General features: G+C 36.5%; 3 protein-coding genes across 13 annotated transcripts in view; 1 reads left to right on the forward strand and 2 right to left on the reverse strand.

Annotated features, from left to right (window-relative positions):
- LOC107220216 (alpha-1,6-mannosyl-glycoprotein 2-beta-N-acetylglucosaminyltransferase) overlaps positions 1–7442 on the reverse strand; it is a 56806-nt gene extending 49364 nt beyond the window's left edge. For 8 of the 10 annotated variants that reach the window (XR_006905114.1, XR_006905113.1, XM_046744346.1 and 5 more), the window contains exon 1: positions 7278–7442. The gene's annotated coding sequence lies outside the window, so the exon portion shown is untranslated. The remainder of the gene's footprint in view (positions 1–7277) is intronic. The other 2 variants (XM_046744345.1, XM_046744342.1) reach the window with 1 other exon arrangement.
- Positions 7443–11634: 4192 nt separating this feature from the next.
- Positions 11635–14750, forward strand: LOC107220215 (ras-related protein Rab-24). 2 transcript variants are annotated; one of them, XM_046742498.1, is made up of 5 exons: positions 11635–12021; positions 12974–13062; positions 13210–13484; positions 13681–13833; positions 13944–14750. In XM_046742498.1, exons 1-4 carry the CDS (start codon positions 11896–11898, stop codon positions 13803–13805), a joined length of 615 nt encoding a protein of 204 aa, XP_046598454.1. In that variant the 5' UTR covers positions 11635–11895; the 3' UTR covers positions 13806–13833; positions 13944–14750. The 2 variants fall into 2 exon arrangements, with proteins under 2 accessions (XP_046598454.1, XP_015514195.1); XM_015658709.2 differs by having other exon boundaries at positions 11636–12021; positions 13681–14750.
- An 853-nt stretch (positions 14751–15603) lies between these two features.
- LOC107220220 (phosphoglycerate mutase 1) lies at positions 15604–17117 on the reverse strand. The gene is made up of 3 exons (XM_015658721.2): positions 16929–17117; positions 16057–16554; positions 15604–15958 (listed from the first exon to the last, which is right to left on the reverse strand). The coding sequence occupies exons 1-3, from the start codon at positions 17026–17028 to the stop codon at positions 15792–15794; spliced, it is 765 nt and encodes a 254-aa protein (XP_015514207.1). The 5' UTR covers positions 17029–17117; the 3' UTR covers positions 15604–15791.
- Between the last annotated feature and the right edge of the window lie 5 nt (positions 17118–17122).

Below are 17122 nucleotides of genomic sequence, written 5' to 3' on the forward strand. Positions count from 1 at the left end.
GGTGATGCAGAGATCAATGTTTTTGTTAAAACTTTTCTACTTCCATACAAATTCCGAACAATTGTAATCAATTTTCTCATTCATTATACATCATTCCCTGAATTTCCTTGTCTCATCTCATGAAAAGATCCGATATTTCAGTGTCGTTTTTTCGCTGTTCCAGCCTATTTTTCATCTATAATGTACAATAATATGTATTCCATTTCTTTCGCCAGCAAAGAAAATAAAAGACTTTAAGAACATCTGTCAACGTTAACCCGTATATATATATAGATATATACATAAAGAATTCCGTCGTAGGCAAAGTTTCAAACAGAATCTAGCACCTAACTCGAGATAAGCAGCAGCGTTTACTTTGGTCTTTGAGCGTCTTCGCTCAACTTTCGAAACACTCGTTCGACGCAAGTAGTCAAATAAATCTTTCAGTCGTTGCACAGAGAAATAAACCAAGCAGCTATAATAAGTACAGAAACGAGTTAGCGTTGAATTAAACTTAATATTACAGCGTAAAAATGTTATGAATTTAAATTTTTAATAAAAAACATGTATGTAAAATTATTGTAAAATTTCATTTAAATTTCTTCACATTGCCTTATTTTGTTATACAATTTCTTTTTTTTTTCTCTCTGTTTATTACCTGATGGAGTCAATCTTTTGACGTGGATAAATTCAAACAAACCAAATCATACCACACGACAAAGGATGAAAAAAGATTCATATCAACACCGAGAGGTAAACATAAACCGAGCCAAAGTTGCTCAATAACGCTCTTTATAATATACACGATGAATAATTTATATGGGCCAAGTTAAAAATTCACGATCATATACCTATACACATATATATATGTATATTACAATAAAATGTCGCTCAAGTCGTAGAGACGAACAAAAAAAAAAAAAAACTCTGCTCGTTTGAGCGATAGAAAATTATTACGCGAGAATCTCGTTGAATTTGTGTCAGGTATTATAATTTTTATTTCACTTATATATCAGGGAAACTAAAAAAAATTATAGTGGCAAGTTTTTTGTGTGTGTTTTTCTTTTTTTTTCAACGACCTAATTATTTAAATAAATTATACGCGGTAAGAAAAGACGATTTCACGACGAACGACTGTGCGTTCGAAAAAATAAAAATAAATAACATTTAATGGGAGTGTCAAATAATTTGACACTGATTAATTTCTATTAATACACACGTCAAACTCTTTGCCTGACTTAAATATTAATATATACTCGACGATTTTCCTAGTTCGCGTGCACCGAAGACCCACCTAATAATAAACACTGCACCACTGCACGGTTGTAAGGCGTCCTCCTTATACCGAACATCTGCATACACTGCAACTTTTAAATATTCGCGAATATGCGCAGGTTGCGTTCTTCGCGACGGTATGTATTCATTCGTTTACTATGTATGAAATTGGAATTATAGGGGACACGAGAAAACAGACCGAACAACAGAGGTGGCGGTGAAAAAACAATTTGCAAAAACAAAAGGAAAAATCAAAATTCTGTTCTAGAGAGAGACGAAAAGAGGAAACGGATGATTTCTAAACGCGATATTGAAAGATTCAATTGAAAATTGTAATCAAAGCTTTACGATTATTTATACAATACGAATCGAAGATAAGAATTTGTATGTAAAAAAAAAACAATCACACTTTTAACGCAATTTCATTGTTTTTTCATCCTGTCAAGTGAACACATGAAAGATGCAATTTTCATTGCCAATGAAATATTCGTTACCGCGTATCTGCTTGCTACAGATTTTCATCAATCTTGAAAATGTTTGGTATAGAAACGGTTGAAACAAGGTGTATTTTCATGAATTAACCGACCATTACGATACTTGACTTTGACGAATGGGCAAAAAATATACCGTGCGTATAAAATACACCGATAAACATTTTTTGTTAAGAAACGAAGAAAACGAATGAAACACGAACAAAAGGTTTATATGTCCAACCGTCAAACTCGTACTAATTTATGAAGATCCTGCCATGATTGATCGATGGCATCGACGTTGGATAAAGGAGAAAAAAAAAGGTGAACAATTATTATTATTACTATTATCCCGATAAATCACACGATTGTCGCTATAAGGCTTAAAATTTACGATAGCAATTGGTGAGAGAAGCAATTGACAATTACAGTTTCATCAGATTGAAAAGCATATCGATGCGGAAGATTGTGGAGAGTGGAAAGTAAGGGGTTCAAAACTGGTTATTACATACATGCATATTGTTATTACAATTGGAGGCAATTATATCTGTCGCATTGTATTGAACCACGTACATAAAAGAATTTCAATTATTCTTTTATGCCCGCAAATGCAACGCCACCTTCCAATTATATTTACAAGGAAAAGCGGGGTGATGACAAATGTTGATTCTATCGGACATAATAATGGATTGGAAAGATTGGAAGTGAGGGGAACGAAATAAGGCACGAAAAAAGACTCGTACGGGTGAAGTTTGCGAGGAGAGAGATCGATTGAGGATAAAGAATACCGTGGACGTTATATAAATACACGCTGTGTATTTCGGTGTACGGGGCATTCCATGCCAATTCTATAATATCAGATGTACGCGTGTAAATTCTCGTTCACTGACACCATTTTCCCAACCTTACCGACGGTCTGAAGTCGGAAGAATAATTTTATTTATAAAAAAGCGGATTTGATCCGAGACGTCGAATTTTCAGCATGGAATGCCCTATGTATATCAACTGCTGCCGCCTTCTTGTGATATTGCTCTGGGCAATAAAGCGAGAATTTAATTTCGAAATTTCAGAACTGGAGGGAAACAGCGAGAGAAATATATTGATAAACACGGAGGAAGAGCGAGTTTATTTGACGACAAATCCGCTTTATGAGCTATGCTAAAGAGAAAAATAAAATGGAAAAACGTGTCCATGACGGACGGTTTCAATTTTTTAATAACCTGACGTACATGAGAATCTGAAAAACGCGAGGTGAAAAATTATCGTCCAAAAACGTGAAAATTATCCAATAAATTCAATACTATTCAGTTTAATTTGTGCTGGAAAATTTTTCTCAACAATTGAACCTATATGAAACAGGTATAAACTTTCGATCGTACATATTATAACACGTGTAAAAGGTAATAATTTGAAAAATCTAGTAGATTCAAAAAAAAAAAACACGAATAAATTCGAATTCTGACCTAGTTCAACAAGTAGTACGACTAAGTTTTTATCAGACAACAAAAATAAATTCAATATCAATTGAATGTTCAATCATGTTTCTGATTACAAAAGTATATCTTGACGCTAGAGAAAAAAAAAAAACAAGAAGAAAAAGGTAAAGGTCAAAAAGAAAGGAAAATAAAATAAACGGCCGTCCTAAATTTAGCGCGTGCAGACGGAAAATCCAAGTCCTAACCGTAGAGTTTGGTCAAGAGTCTTGTTTGTTGGACTCGAGTCTGGCATATCGAGCGAACTGGCATAGGTGGTATAGAACCCAGGTATGTTTATGCCTTGGTCGTGCATATTCTACGCTCAGTCGGTACTCTGTCTAGTCAACATATTGACGTAACGTTGAAAATTGTAAAACGAAAGTTCGAAAAATAACACCGAAGTATTAGCTGTATTCGATTGGAACTCGATATATTGATGATTAAGCATATTTCAATTAGAGAAACAAAAAAAAAAAAAACTCGAGGAGTACCATAAAATCATGCATTCGATCAGAGTCATTTCTTTCGATCACTTTGATGACGAATCTGGAAATTTTTAGAATTCATAACTGGGTCAAGGAAAATTTATCCCGCACTTAATAACGTGGTGTCCAGTAAAAGATCCGTAACAAATTCAAGGACATTTGCGTTATTTCTACTACAACCTGTTGGTAGAGAAAACCGAAGAACGCGATTAGAGGCGGGAATCCACTTTTTAAAAACAGTTACTCGGTGAAAATAAATAAATATAGAATTCGCAGCAAACCGAAATTTCCAGGACTACTGGACGACATGAATAAGAATAAGAATTCATACAAAATTGGGCTCAAAATATGCCACGAAGATAGAGACACAAAAAATGTAACATAATACGACCTATCTAATGTTGTTCATCTATGCGTGGGTTTATTTGTTGAAATTTATTCACGCGGTTCTCAAATGTTTACTGTGGTAAGAGGATAAGGTCAGTCACCATGTTTCAATGGCTTAAATTTAAGTGGATCAACCGTGCGAATTAGGTAAACTTTTTAAACCGTCGCTTCGTAATGTTTCTGCATCGGCGCGTTTTAAACAAATAAATTTGACCCGTGGAAATGTTATGAAAATCAAGTACAGGCGTGTAAAAAAAATTTCTCCGTATAATTAACCAATTTTTGAAAATTGACATTGAACTTCGTATACGTAATATTTCCGAGAATTATCTCAGAAATTTTCATTTTAATCTTATTTTTATCGTCGACGTTTAACATCAAGTTATTTCAAGTGGATGTAAGAAATATTCAACGGAACTTCCAAAGGGTAATTCCTAAAAAGTCTCAAATTTTCGTTAAACATTTCATTCTGTAGCTATAAGTTCAATTTACATGAAAATAATGGAAATGCCTACAGAAAAAAATCGTCGAGGCCAGACGATTGAATCGGACGATTAATTGCTCAGAAAGAAATCAGGTAAATGAAATAAGGCGATTACAGAAAAGCGGTACACTTATGATGGTTAACCGGTGAATATTTGACGACATAGATATAAAGAACGAATTCGAGTGTTCAACCGGAGAAACGAAAAGGTCGGTCACGCAACACATCGATCAAGGAGTATCAGGTTACAGGGTTTTCAAGTATGAATAAACGCGAATGATGTACTGCCGTGGAGGAACCGACGTCTCTTGTGATATGTAGTTGGATATACGGCAATGCAGCCAATTGAAAATAGCGCGATCGATTTTTATCACTTGCCAAACCCGCCTGACACATGCATTTCGCATGCCAAATACGCCTGCGGCAACGAGCATTAGGGGTCTTATCTTCCTCGTTCGCCTTCGGATTTATTAAATTTATGCACAATCACGTGCCACGTACAATTCAAATATACCAAAACTAATAAAGGACAACGCGTGAAGTTTGACGGTAACAATTACAGAGCGTTCTTTCTACCTTTACAAATACGTTAATGTATTTTGCACGTACATATGTTACCTAATTCCATCAACACGAGATGCCGTTTATAATTCAGTCGTCACCTGCACCGCGACTGCCTGATGTATATAACCGACAAAAACCACGAGGTCACTTTAATCAGGCTCACAATCAGCTTCTTAAATTTTGACCTACAGAATGGGAATTTTCCGCTAAAAAGAAAAGAGGGGAAATTTCGAAAAGTAATTTAATTTGTGACCAAATGTTTCATACAATTGATTGTGAAACGTTTATTTGTCTAGTAAAAATCTTTTCTCCTATAAAACAAAAAAACACTGTTAATATACGGGCTGGTGAAAAAATGTTGTGTGAGATCAAAATAGAATTAACGTGGACAGAATTCCACTTTTTTTTTTTTTGGTTCAACTACCGCACCTTTGTCAAATGATTGGCTGCATCGATTTGTTGATTTTATATTGTGCAGCGAGATATTACACTCACAATCGTAGTATCAAGCGAAGATTGAATCGTTTGACGAATCGAGCACGATAGTTTCGAAATTGCGAATAATTATTAGTCAAAATATAAAATTCTGTTGTAAAGTTTCACATTTTCCATGCGAAGACGGTAAGATCCGGAGAAGATTAAGATGAGAACAAGCCGGTGTCGGTTCGAAACGTAACTTGTGAGTATGCAAATTTTATCAACGTGAAATGACTTCATCACGTCGAATGTAATGGCAGAATTTATTAGCGGTTGATTAGCGAAGCTGGATTCTGTAATTAGTTTTTGAATAAATCTGAGTCGTACTTAACAACAGTTAGAATTCTCTTCAATCCCGCACGAATTTGTATATACCTGTAACCAATACATATGTATATTCGCTTTGAAATCAAATTTTCATTTACACCTTCGTTCACCTGCGGCCTTGAATTGTCTTGAGGAATTCGAAAATTCAACGATGTTATAATTTAACTTGCACGTGGTTTTTCAATCACACGGAACACGGAAGCAATGTCGTATATATATATACTATAAATAGTGGTAAAATGTATTTTCGTACATCGATACAACACTGACGTGAAAAACAAGTAACGAATAAAGTGCCGTACCATAAGAACTAGTTGAATTTCCATATCACCAATTCGTATACTGTATCATAGTGATCTCTGTACATAATCTACCATGAAAACCACTGATTAGAAAGGTTTGAGAACAGAGAGAAATAAGTTCGCCCCTTTTCTTCGAATGAAATTTAAAATACGACCAAGGAGGTGCTAATAGTCAGTCCTTACCGACTGACAATGAGTAAAATTTCACTTCTTTTTACTGTTATCACAGCCTCTGCAGCACTGCTGTCAAAATACCGCAGTCATCGTAATTCCACATTGAATCCCGAACGAAACTGTCGGATAACTTTTTCACTTCGTGCGAATATAACACAAGGAAAAGTATTCCTGCATTAAGTGGTAATTCGATTTCAGGAATACATTTCTTGTAATTATTATCGCGTGAAACTGACATTCCTTTTTGACATTTGTATTCGGTATTGCAAGTACAATAGCGCTGACTGCGGTATTCTGACATCAGTAATGCGCATACTTCGAATATAGAATAGTAAAACTAAACGACATTACATTTAACATGGTCCGTGAAGACTGACCGTAACATCCTCTCGAGCATAGCAATCGCGATTTCCTGCTTCAACGTGTTCAATGTTTTTTTCATCTCACAGAAAAGTAGTAAGCAAGATCGGCAAACAAGCAAGGGTTGCAACCCCACCCCGAGTTGATTCTACCGCGATAATATCCCGCGCCGAGAAGATCCGGATCGCCGAGTGAAAATATCATCAGTTTTACGGCTTCGCCACCGATAATCTAGGAGAGGGGGGGGAGGGGGGGTGAGGACACATGTCCACCCCCACAAACTCCCATATGCAACTATGTTCAGCATGCACACACCGAAAGGCGTCGCTGGATGCATTATGCATGCGGTGGGACCGCCTCACGTTCGATCTGAACTAGGCAGCAGCAGCAACAGCAGGCGGTGGGCGCCTCAATCGTGTGTATTCGTCGCTGCCGGGAGAATTTCGCGGTCTCCTAGTTCGTTCGGTACTTGCTCGTGAATAAAAGTAACGATAGCGGAGACTTGGAGGGCGACTTACCCATGACTGCTACCTAAGCTTGTAGTCTGGTTCGTCGATGACAATCATGTCGATTCCTCTCAAACTGTCACTTAACCGTTCACTTTGAAATTGTTGGGGAACACAGCGCCCGACGTACGGAGAGAGCAGCTCCACTCTCTCGACGCCGCCCTCGCCGCATTCTGACGACCCGCTGTTCCAAACAGGGTTGCCAGATAGATAGTACCGTAAACCGCCGCAAGGAGGCGCATGGTCGACCACAGTCACTCAACGAATGTAGCCAACCTTCCAACTAACAATAGACCCTGTGTGTATAATAGTAGAAGAAAATGTTACTACTATGCGTCTTAAATCAAACTGTTGGCGAATATATGACGAAGTATTGTGCGTATTATGCAAAACGCAAAATACGCGCGTTGATTTTTGGAGCTATACTCTGAATTATAACTTTACCAATTTTTCAGACACGTCAAAGAATCAGGTTTTCTATAAGTGCCCATTTAATTTTCAAATTGAATGCAGAACTTATCACAAAACGATTCCCGGTAGTCTCTATACTTTAGAATGTATGAAGGACTCCAGAGAACGTCGGTAAAAATAAAACTTGACTAATTATTACGTATCATTTGTTACATTTTAGTTTTAAATCGTTTGTATTGTACTGCAGTTTTTCTTTTCGATTAACGCTTATAATGTAATGTTAGCAACAAGTTGTATTATTGTAATATTAAGAAGATTTATGTTTTAGCGTAAATAAACTTGGAGCTACCAAGTCCTTTTTTTCTCGTGTATATGGTCTTATATTATATTTAATTTCTGGTATTAAGAAATCTCATTCTTTTTTTATCATCTCAAGTTATTGCTACGATCCATTTGAGGGAAACCAGTAGTAAATTTCAACAGTTATTACTAGAAACTGTTATGCATTAGTTGGCGGTCAGATACGTATAAGATATAAAAAATGAACAATACTGCCGTATGTCTGAGTAACAAAAAAATACTTCTAGCGATAAAGATATGAAAAATCAACTTGCTTATGTCAATTTACAACAAGTTGTATTCAATTCTGTTGATTTATCTTTGGAATAAGCCATACTATCGCTCCATCAGGGATAAAAAGTGATCTATAAAAATTTACTGATTTAATTCAACTAGATCGCAGAGTCACCTTCAACCAATTCAAAAATTATATCGAACATTTCCTACATCACTTCGGTGTAGTTCTGTTCCTAGGTCCTATTTGCCAAGCGTTCCGTTACAGGCCGATACATGTAGCTCGATTTGAATTTACCGAACACGTGAATCGAAGGTTCGAATGTTTTGCAACACTTCCCTTAAAGCCTTAAAATATAACCGCTTCCGTAACAGTGCTTCTGGCATCGGAGTTTAGAGTTTGTTACGAATTCGGCCTTTTATGAGCGTCAGAGTTGAGAAGGCTCTTTCGAATACCGCGTTGCTCGTAGGGATGACCAGCATCTTCAACTTCTATCTCTTATAAATTGAGATGTCATATTCCGAGCTTCGCGAGGCTTAAGCACTTTGTTTTGTGGAACCGTGTGTGCTTTGATACGCTTCCCTTTACGAGGTTTGATAAGAACCCGCCCAAGTGAACCACGGAATGCATGGCAGAATGCATGACAACATGTAGTGCCAACTTCATGTCCGATGTAATGATGAAATATTTTACTGAAAGCGTCGCAAAACTCAAAAAAATTAGGGAAACGAACGTGTTTTACACCCAACATAACGAAGATGAGGGTATCAAGGGGTATTTCACGGAAGCGATTGAGCTGTTAATATTATTAGAAATACTTTCGTAATCCTCGAAATCACTTTGTCATCTCCACAATCACACTGAAATCAGTAATGATCAAATATAATTCTGATTTAGTCATTATTGGTAATCAAGAGAAATCGTTTAGGATTACAGGAATCTCTTTGTAATCTCCAGAAATCATATGAAATCTTAGAAATCGTGAGAAAATACGTAATCAATATAAAATTTATTTGTCAAGTAATCTCTCCTAATCACTCTATAAAATGTAAGTAATCATGAAATACGTATAATCATGGTGCCAATTTTTGCTCTTGAGAAACACTCCCTGGAGGATATTCTTCAAACTCAAGGCAACGTAACGTTTCGATCAAAAGACGGGAACCGTGAACTGTGAAAGTGTTAACCGAGGTCCGCTATTGTCGTCTTTGTCGGAAATATTAATTGTCTCAGAGGAATTTTCATAAGTTTGTGTAATCATCTGAATTCATTCGACATCAAACACTCGTTTACACCATCTTACAATTAGGTACAAGAATCCCTACTGAAGATGTTCAAGTGATAAATCATAAAGTGTTAGAGACGAATTCAGTATGTAATTTATTACATTACTTTTCTTCTAAATTCGATACAATATATAAAAAATGATTAGGATATATTTGATGTCTGCGGATTCGTGCTTATGTACTGTCCTATGTGATTTTTTATATATTTTATCGTAATTTATTAATCAGGTAATAAATTGCACGCTGAATTCTTCCATAACATTTTACGATTTATCACATGAACATTTTGTGTCGCACGCTCTCACTGCGCAATTATCATAGCGCTAGCTAGACCGATCAGAAGGCAGCTTTAAACGGAAAATCTGTTTTTCACCGGTGGAACGAAAACAGTTCGAAACAAAGTTTGCAGTGTATTTCATTGGAATCGTTTTTATATATGCTGCACCCATCCTATATAATAACATTATAGTTTCACCAAGGAACAAATAGACTAATAATAGGTGATTAACTTTTAATGATTATATTAATTTCAATGTAAGTTTACCTTTCCCACTGAACTCTATAATATAGTACATTGAGCTTTCCTCCACGATTCGCAGATAATCAACAGGTCGTAGGTATCATGAGGACTGACAACGAATACGAACAATCGAGGAAGAAGAAAAATAGCGTTATTCATAATCTGTAATTTCGAGGTTGTTTATCCGTTGCCATGGCCGATTTCAACACACGTGTTACAGCACGATATTGAATTTTGCAGCTACGTAGCCGCAGAAATAATTGCGGCTCGGTCGGAAACAGCCATTATGGATAGCTAGATTTTTGTGGATTCGTGGTAGATTTCAACATACGGTTCACAGATAGCTGTGACGCGCCTTTGTTTATAAAGTTACTTTAACCCCTTTAACCGCGATTATTTCGCCGTCATGAATTCTCGCAGATTGAATTCGGCACACCCGCCCGTCTAGCGCTTGTTCGACTGACTTCAATGTGGCCATGCCTTAAGTGCTGCCATCTATTGCTCGGTTGGGCAATGTTGAAGCGCGTGACGCCAGGAATTCGGTGTTGACAAGCACTGCTGCAGTTGGTTCGCCATGATCGAGTACAACTAAGGGTGCGTTCTGAAATTAGCTCGCAGCGCTAAAAAGTGCCTGGGACAGAGGCAGAGCCAATCACGAACTCGGTAGCGCAAGAGAGATGAAAGATTGTTGATAACACTGGGAGCTAATATCGAAACGCACCCTAAATACTCTATCGTTATCGCAGAAACGTTTTGCGTCATATTTACGCATACTTATTACCGTATACTAACGCCGAGGAATGTTCAGCCTTATTTCACTCAGTGCTAACATTATCTTAGATGAATGAAAGAAACATGATCACTTTTTAGAAAAGAATATCAGAGTCTTCTTCGGTTGACAACTAAGCGATTAGTAGGAAATTTTACTCAGGAGTGTTTTTCTTCAAAATGGTCATCCAATGGTTAATGCCTGATGGACCTATTACACCGGCCTTAAACATGGAAACAAGCCACCTCGGCGCCTACAGATAGGCAACCGGGCGTTACAATTCGTTCATGAGATGGCAAATTATAACTCCGGTTGTCTATTTGTAGGCACCGAGGTGGCTTGTTTTCACGTTTGGCCCCGGTATGGACTGAACGTATTCACCAGGTAATTTCGAAGTCAAATAGAAAAAATGTTGTATTACGGAACACAAAATGATCAAAACACCTTCGAATTAAAGTGAAGGACATTCTGAATAGATTCGAATTCGCAATACGCATGAACACTTTTCTAAGTTGATTGAATGAAAATTGGAAATTTAGAGCACATACGCTCTAAGGCTGGGATTTCATGGGCAGTAAAAAGTAACAGCAACAGCAGGAATTCACTGAAAGTTACTAACACTTCCGGCAAAAGTTGTTGCTGCTTGAAATTCATTCATCCGAATAGCAGAGCAGCAAATGCAAGACATTTTATGAACAGCGTTGCGACTGCGTCAAACCACTTAAACTGCTGCTGTTTTTTGCTGCCCATGAAGTTCAGGTTGGAAATGCATTTACACAGGTTAAGTAAATTACCGCCAGAGGTAGTAACCTTACTATAATGTTGGATTGTTGTTATTGTCTGGTTAATTTACGTTGTCATTATTATGACTGATCGGTAGTATCAGTAGTATGTAAATCAGTCGCTCATCGTGGTTACGGCCTCCGGGAAGTTTACATATTCACTGCGGAGCACGCTGCGGAGTAAGGATAAGAGTGCGATGTGTCATGCTACCGACAACAAAAATTAACCACTGACAGATATCGCTAAAGTTGCATTGCAGTCTTTAGCTAGTTCAGATTTGTAGTTTGATGTACAACGACATGCCGAAGGTAGATTTAAAAGTCGTTTTACTCGGGAGTTCAAACGTTGGTAAAACGAGTCTCCTTGAACGATTTATAGACGATAGATTCAATGAAAATTTACCCAATCAAAGTGTAAGTACGCCTCTATTGTACATCACACATACCTATATACTAACCATGCAATCTCGCTTGTCACGAGATAATGAATCTGAGTGATGTCAAAATTACCAGCCCATGTAAGGACTTGCCAAACTGTATCATCCTTCGTATTTGCACCCTAACCAATGACTAGACTTTTCCAGGGTGTCCAGCAACCGGGAATTCCTGAAAAACCGGGAATTGTATGAAATTTCCAAAGTGCCCTTGAAAATACGGGAATTCGCGCTGATTGCTGTTTGCTGTACATTGCTGTTTCTACATTCACTCGCTGAAAAACGAATTTTTGTAAATAAATATTTCTTCGAAATATCGCTGCAATTTTAGAATATTTAGAACACATACAAAGTCAAAATGTAGAAAGGTTAGAGTATAGAGAGCTGTAATGTAAAATTGTCACAACAAATAAGAATACATCAGCATTGTGACGCTTCTATATTCTGATTTTCTATACTTTACCTTTTGTTTTGACATTTTCTGTACTTCGGCTCTCTACATTTCGAAATTCTATGAAATACATTTTCGTGTATTTGAAAACTCGATATCGCGACCCTTTTGTTTTCTGATTTTTCCACATTTGTGACTTCACCCGAATTCATCAGTTCTACACGCCGTCGAATATACCACTATTCAATGTTGTTTATGTCATGATAACGCACAAATATCATAGAAATCATTACGTACGAATATACGAGTTTTGAAAAAAAGTAACTGGCAATATACAGGCACTTTTAATTCTAATATCGCTGGACACCCTGATTTCGTTAACTCAGAAATAGTCTCAATAGTAAATAAAATGCCAATTTAAGTTTTTAGAAAAATATATATATATATCACTGTTTTCCCATAGCGAGACCCGCTACTTTCTATTTTACACATACCTTGACACGAAAATAATTATTTCATTTATTTTTAATATGACCCACAGACAATAGGCGCAGCATTTGCATCAAAAGAAGTCTGCGTTAATAACATTAAATTTACTCTTGGAATATGGGATACTGCTGGCAGTGAAAGGTAAGCGAATGAAATTGATATTTGCCCATTTTGGAACAGATAAAATTACACAGTGTAATTACAGATTGATGTTACACATCGAGAAGCTAAAAGTCGAAGCTAATAATGATGCCAACTAGAAGTAATTTGTTTTTCTATTTAATGCAGGTACCAATCTATGACAAAATTATATTATCGCGGAGCTAAGGCTGCAATTGTCTGTTACGATGTGACAAATTTAGAGTCTTGGGAGAGGGCAAAATACTGGGTTAGAGAACTCAGGAGCGTAGAAGAGACGTGCGTTGTATACCTTTGCGGAACAAAAAAGGATATTCTAGACGAGGGCAAGACAGCAACCCCTGATCTGGACATTGTGGAAAGATACGCAGCTGGAATTCAATGCAAATTCTATTTAGTATCCAACAAAACTGGAGAGAAAACGTGTAAGTTCCAAAGCATACCACAGGGAATAGCTAGATAGGAAATCTTAGACTGTTTAAATAGAAACATTTCAAGTTTTCGAATTTAAGACACATAAATTTTGTTACTAATTACGTAGCATGACATTTTAAATTTTTAAACTAGCACTTTTTTTATCACTCAGACATCATGTTAATCACTTTCTTTATAATCCAACAGCCGAATTATTTGATGAAATATCCAAAGACTACATCTCAGATCCGGACAATCTACATTCAGTTATGGAGGCAATTACTTTGACTGCGAATTCAAAGACAGATTCTCGCTGCTGTCCAATAGGTTGACTGGATGAAATAAAACATGACATTAAAGGTTTTTAGATGATTTGATGATGTGAACAACTTACGCGTTACTCCAAGTTAATATTGAAAGCACTGATTTTTGCCCAAGCTTAAATTTATAATGTTTTTTTTTATGTACAGATACGTGTATTGTATGTACATACATGAGATGAAGAATTATTTTCGTAAAATAAGTATGTATACCCAGCGTTATTCTGTAAGTACATGTAGTCGGTAATTGACCTTACATCGATTTATGCACTTGAACAAAAGTTGCTTGTGATATTTTCAACTATACCAAATTGCAGTGCCAGCGGCAGTGTAATCGAATAGATTTACAATGTATATCATTCAACGTCATTTGATTATTTACTTTTTTATGTACAGATTTCAGTATCTAATACTGACTGCTTTGTAAGGATTTCAGTAAAGGCATATACTAGGTTCGGTAAAATTGCGACAAATATTATTTGAGAAAATGATTTGAAGTAAGAAGAATGTTCAAAGCAGTGTGCTCGATGAATTTTGTGCAAAAATATCTAGCAGCTTCATTTGCTTTGAAAAGAATTACATCAACCATTTTAGTGAGTACGTGCCGAGTAAAATAAAGATTCCCTAAATATTCCCGTGTTATATTCCTAATGAGGTAATTGTTACTGTCTTGATACAAACTATATAGTTACTTTGATAGTTACCCGACACTTTCTAGACCACGGAACAAGTTTGGTTCTCATTCCTATTTATGTCGATGCCAGATGAACAAATTCATTCGCTATATTTTGAAATCAACAGCGTTGCAAAATATTAGACCATCTTTTACCATTAATCAATTAGAATCTGTATCTTGAGTAATATCAATTTGTGAATTGTGTTCCACATTGACCAATAATTATTGGATTCTTTTGTAGGGAAAAGAAATGTTCAATGCTATTTGAATCAAATCTTTCATCGAATATTGCATTATCTTATAATAAAACTTGCGTTACTCTGTTTTTGTGAGCTAAAACTCTGTTCGCAAATTTAAGAAGCTTTAACGCTTGCTTTTGAAATTTACACAAAGTTCGTGTGAATACTCAATATTACAATTACATTATATTTTTATCTACTTCAGTTAAAATTACGATTGCTGGATTTTACAAATTAAACGTACGATTTTGCTAACATTTTATTATAAGTCAGTTATTACTTATCAAAATTAAACTCAATAACTGTTGATTTCATATGTGTAGTCTCCTATGGAACGTTGAACTAACCAGTAGTGTTTTGTAATAAGAATATCTGTACATAACAGATTTATACGCATCTCGAACCTGATTTTGTTATTTTGCAATTCGAAAGAGAAAATAAGAAATTTGTATCCGCTCAATCCTTATAATTTTACTTCTTTACCTCTGCAATGAATTTAAACTTTTAAATTTATACTGGTGACTACTGCTTCAAAATAATTAGAATATAAAACCTTCCTCACCATTATTCATGTTGACTTTTACATTAGAGTACACTGAACTTATAAAGAAATTTGATAATAAAATCTTTCCAATAAAATTTTTCTTATTCGTTACCTACGTTTTCATATTCAGAATTAAAATATTCACTCATTCATCTCTGTGAAATAGTAATATTGGATAATTAACGTTTTAATTTAATTTTTCCAGTTCGAAAATCATAACTATATTTTAAAATACCTCGTTTGTACGTCGACATGGTAAAACATGTTGATCCCTGCCTGAGGTAATATTCTACTGAAATGACCCATAATATTCGAATCACAGTTGTATAAAAATCATGTTACGCAATTTGCTTATTACTTAAAATTCATTTTATTAGTAACATTCATTCATAGATACGTTCAGACTAGTACAATAGACAGTTATTGAATAATTTATACAACGTACCGTTTATGCTGGTTCATAAATAGCCACATGGGGGAAATATTCTAATGATAATAATACCCGGATCTCACGCTGAAGCAATATCATACTCCACAGATTACTTAGCCTTGCCTTGGGCAGCGACCGCAGCTATTGCTGCTTTAACAGTCTCCTCATCGCCAAGGAATTTCATCGATACAATAGGTTTGAAATTCTCATCCAGTTCGTAGACAAATGGAATTCCCGTCGGTAGATTGAGACCCATAATTTGTTCATTGCTAAGTTCTAAGAGAAAAAAAATCCCACAACTATTATCATTTTGTTCCACCACTGAGCTTGATCATTCTTCTGATGGCATACAAATTCAACAAAGAGATATTTACCATCAAGATGCTTCACAATACCACGCAGACTATTCCCATGTGCAGCTATGATGATCTTCTTTCCTTCCTTAAGCTGAGGAATGATGGTGTTGTTCCAATAGGGAAGAGTTCTTTCAATTGTTAGTTTCAAAGACTCAAATTTAGGGAATTCCTCGGGCTTGGGTTCCGCAGCATACCTCGGGTCTTTGACAATAGTTTCGTAGTATTTGTGATCGGGTTCCATGGGAGGTGGCGGAGTATCAAACGACCTTCTCCAAATCTGAACCTGCGCCTCGCCGTACTTGGCTGCTGTTTCAGCTTTGTTCATTCCGGTAAGTCCTCCGTAGTGGCGCTCGTTGAGACGCCATGTTTTTTCAGTTGGCAAATTCTCCTGGCCAATTTCTTTTAGTATAGCTTGAAGCGTCGTCTGGGCCCGAGTGAGCATCGACGTGTGAGCTACGTCAAAGGTGTAACCCTCCGCCTTGAGAGCTTTTCCAGCAGCAACCGCTTCGCTCTTTCCTTAAATTTGGTTTAAACATCTTATATTGCGATAAATTTTGTTTCACCGAGCAATTCAATTGATCAGGAATCAGTTCTACGTGAAATGTATATGCGATATCGGCAATAAGTAAGGTACAGGTAAATCGATAATCGGTTCGAAAAACAGGCCAGTATCGAGATGGCGTAATCTAATAAAAATAAATAGGAAGCAAGTTTTCAGTCGTGTTGCCGCGTTATTGCAGAAGACGCTTATGTGTTTGACAAATCAGAGTGATCGACCTTTTGCCCTTGAGGAACCGACATGCCCGTACCAAACCGCCATTGAAAAAGTTAAAGCCGGAGTCTTACAATCCGCTTCTCCTTTAATAGTGAAAATGCAATTAGTTCCTTACCCTTCTCTGATAAACCAGCGTCGAACCATCCGCAGAAAAGATTGAGCTGATTCCATTCGCTCTCGCCGTGGCGAACCATTACAATTCTGTACTTGGACATTGTGGCGGCGCAAGAACAATTCAAATCGCGTGTGTACCGCACGAATTTACTCGGTGAACTGATGGTAGCGATGGTACTGCGGCCGCTACGCGGA

This window comes from Neodiprion lecontei, chromosome 6 (assembly GCF_021901455.1).
Source record: "Neodiprion lecontei isolate iyNeoLeco1 chromosome 6, iyNeoLeco1.1, whole genome shotgun sequence".
Taxonomy (NCBI): domain Eukaryota; kingdom Metazoa; phylum Arthropoda; class Insecta; order Hymenoptera; family Diprionidae; genus Neodiprion; species Neodiprion lecontei.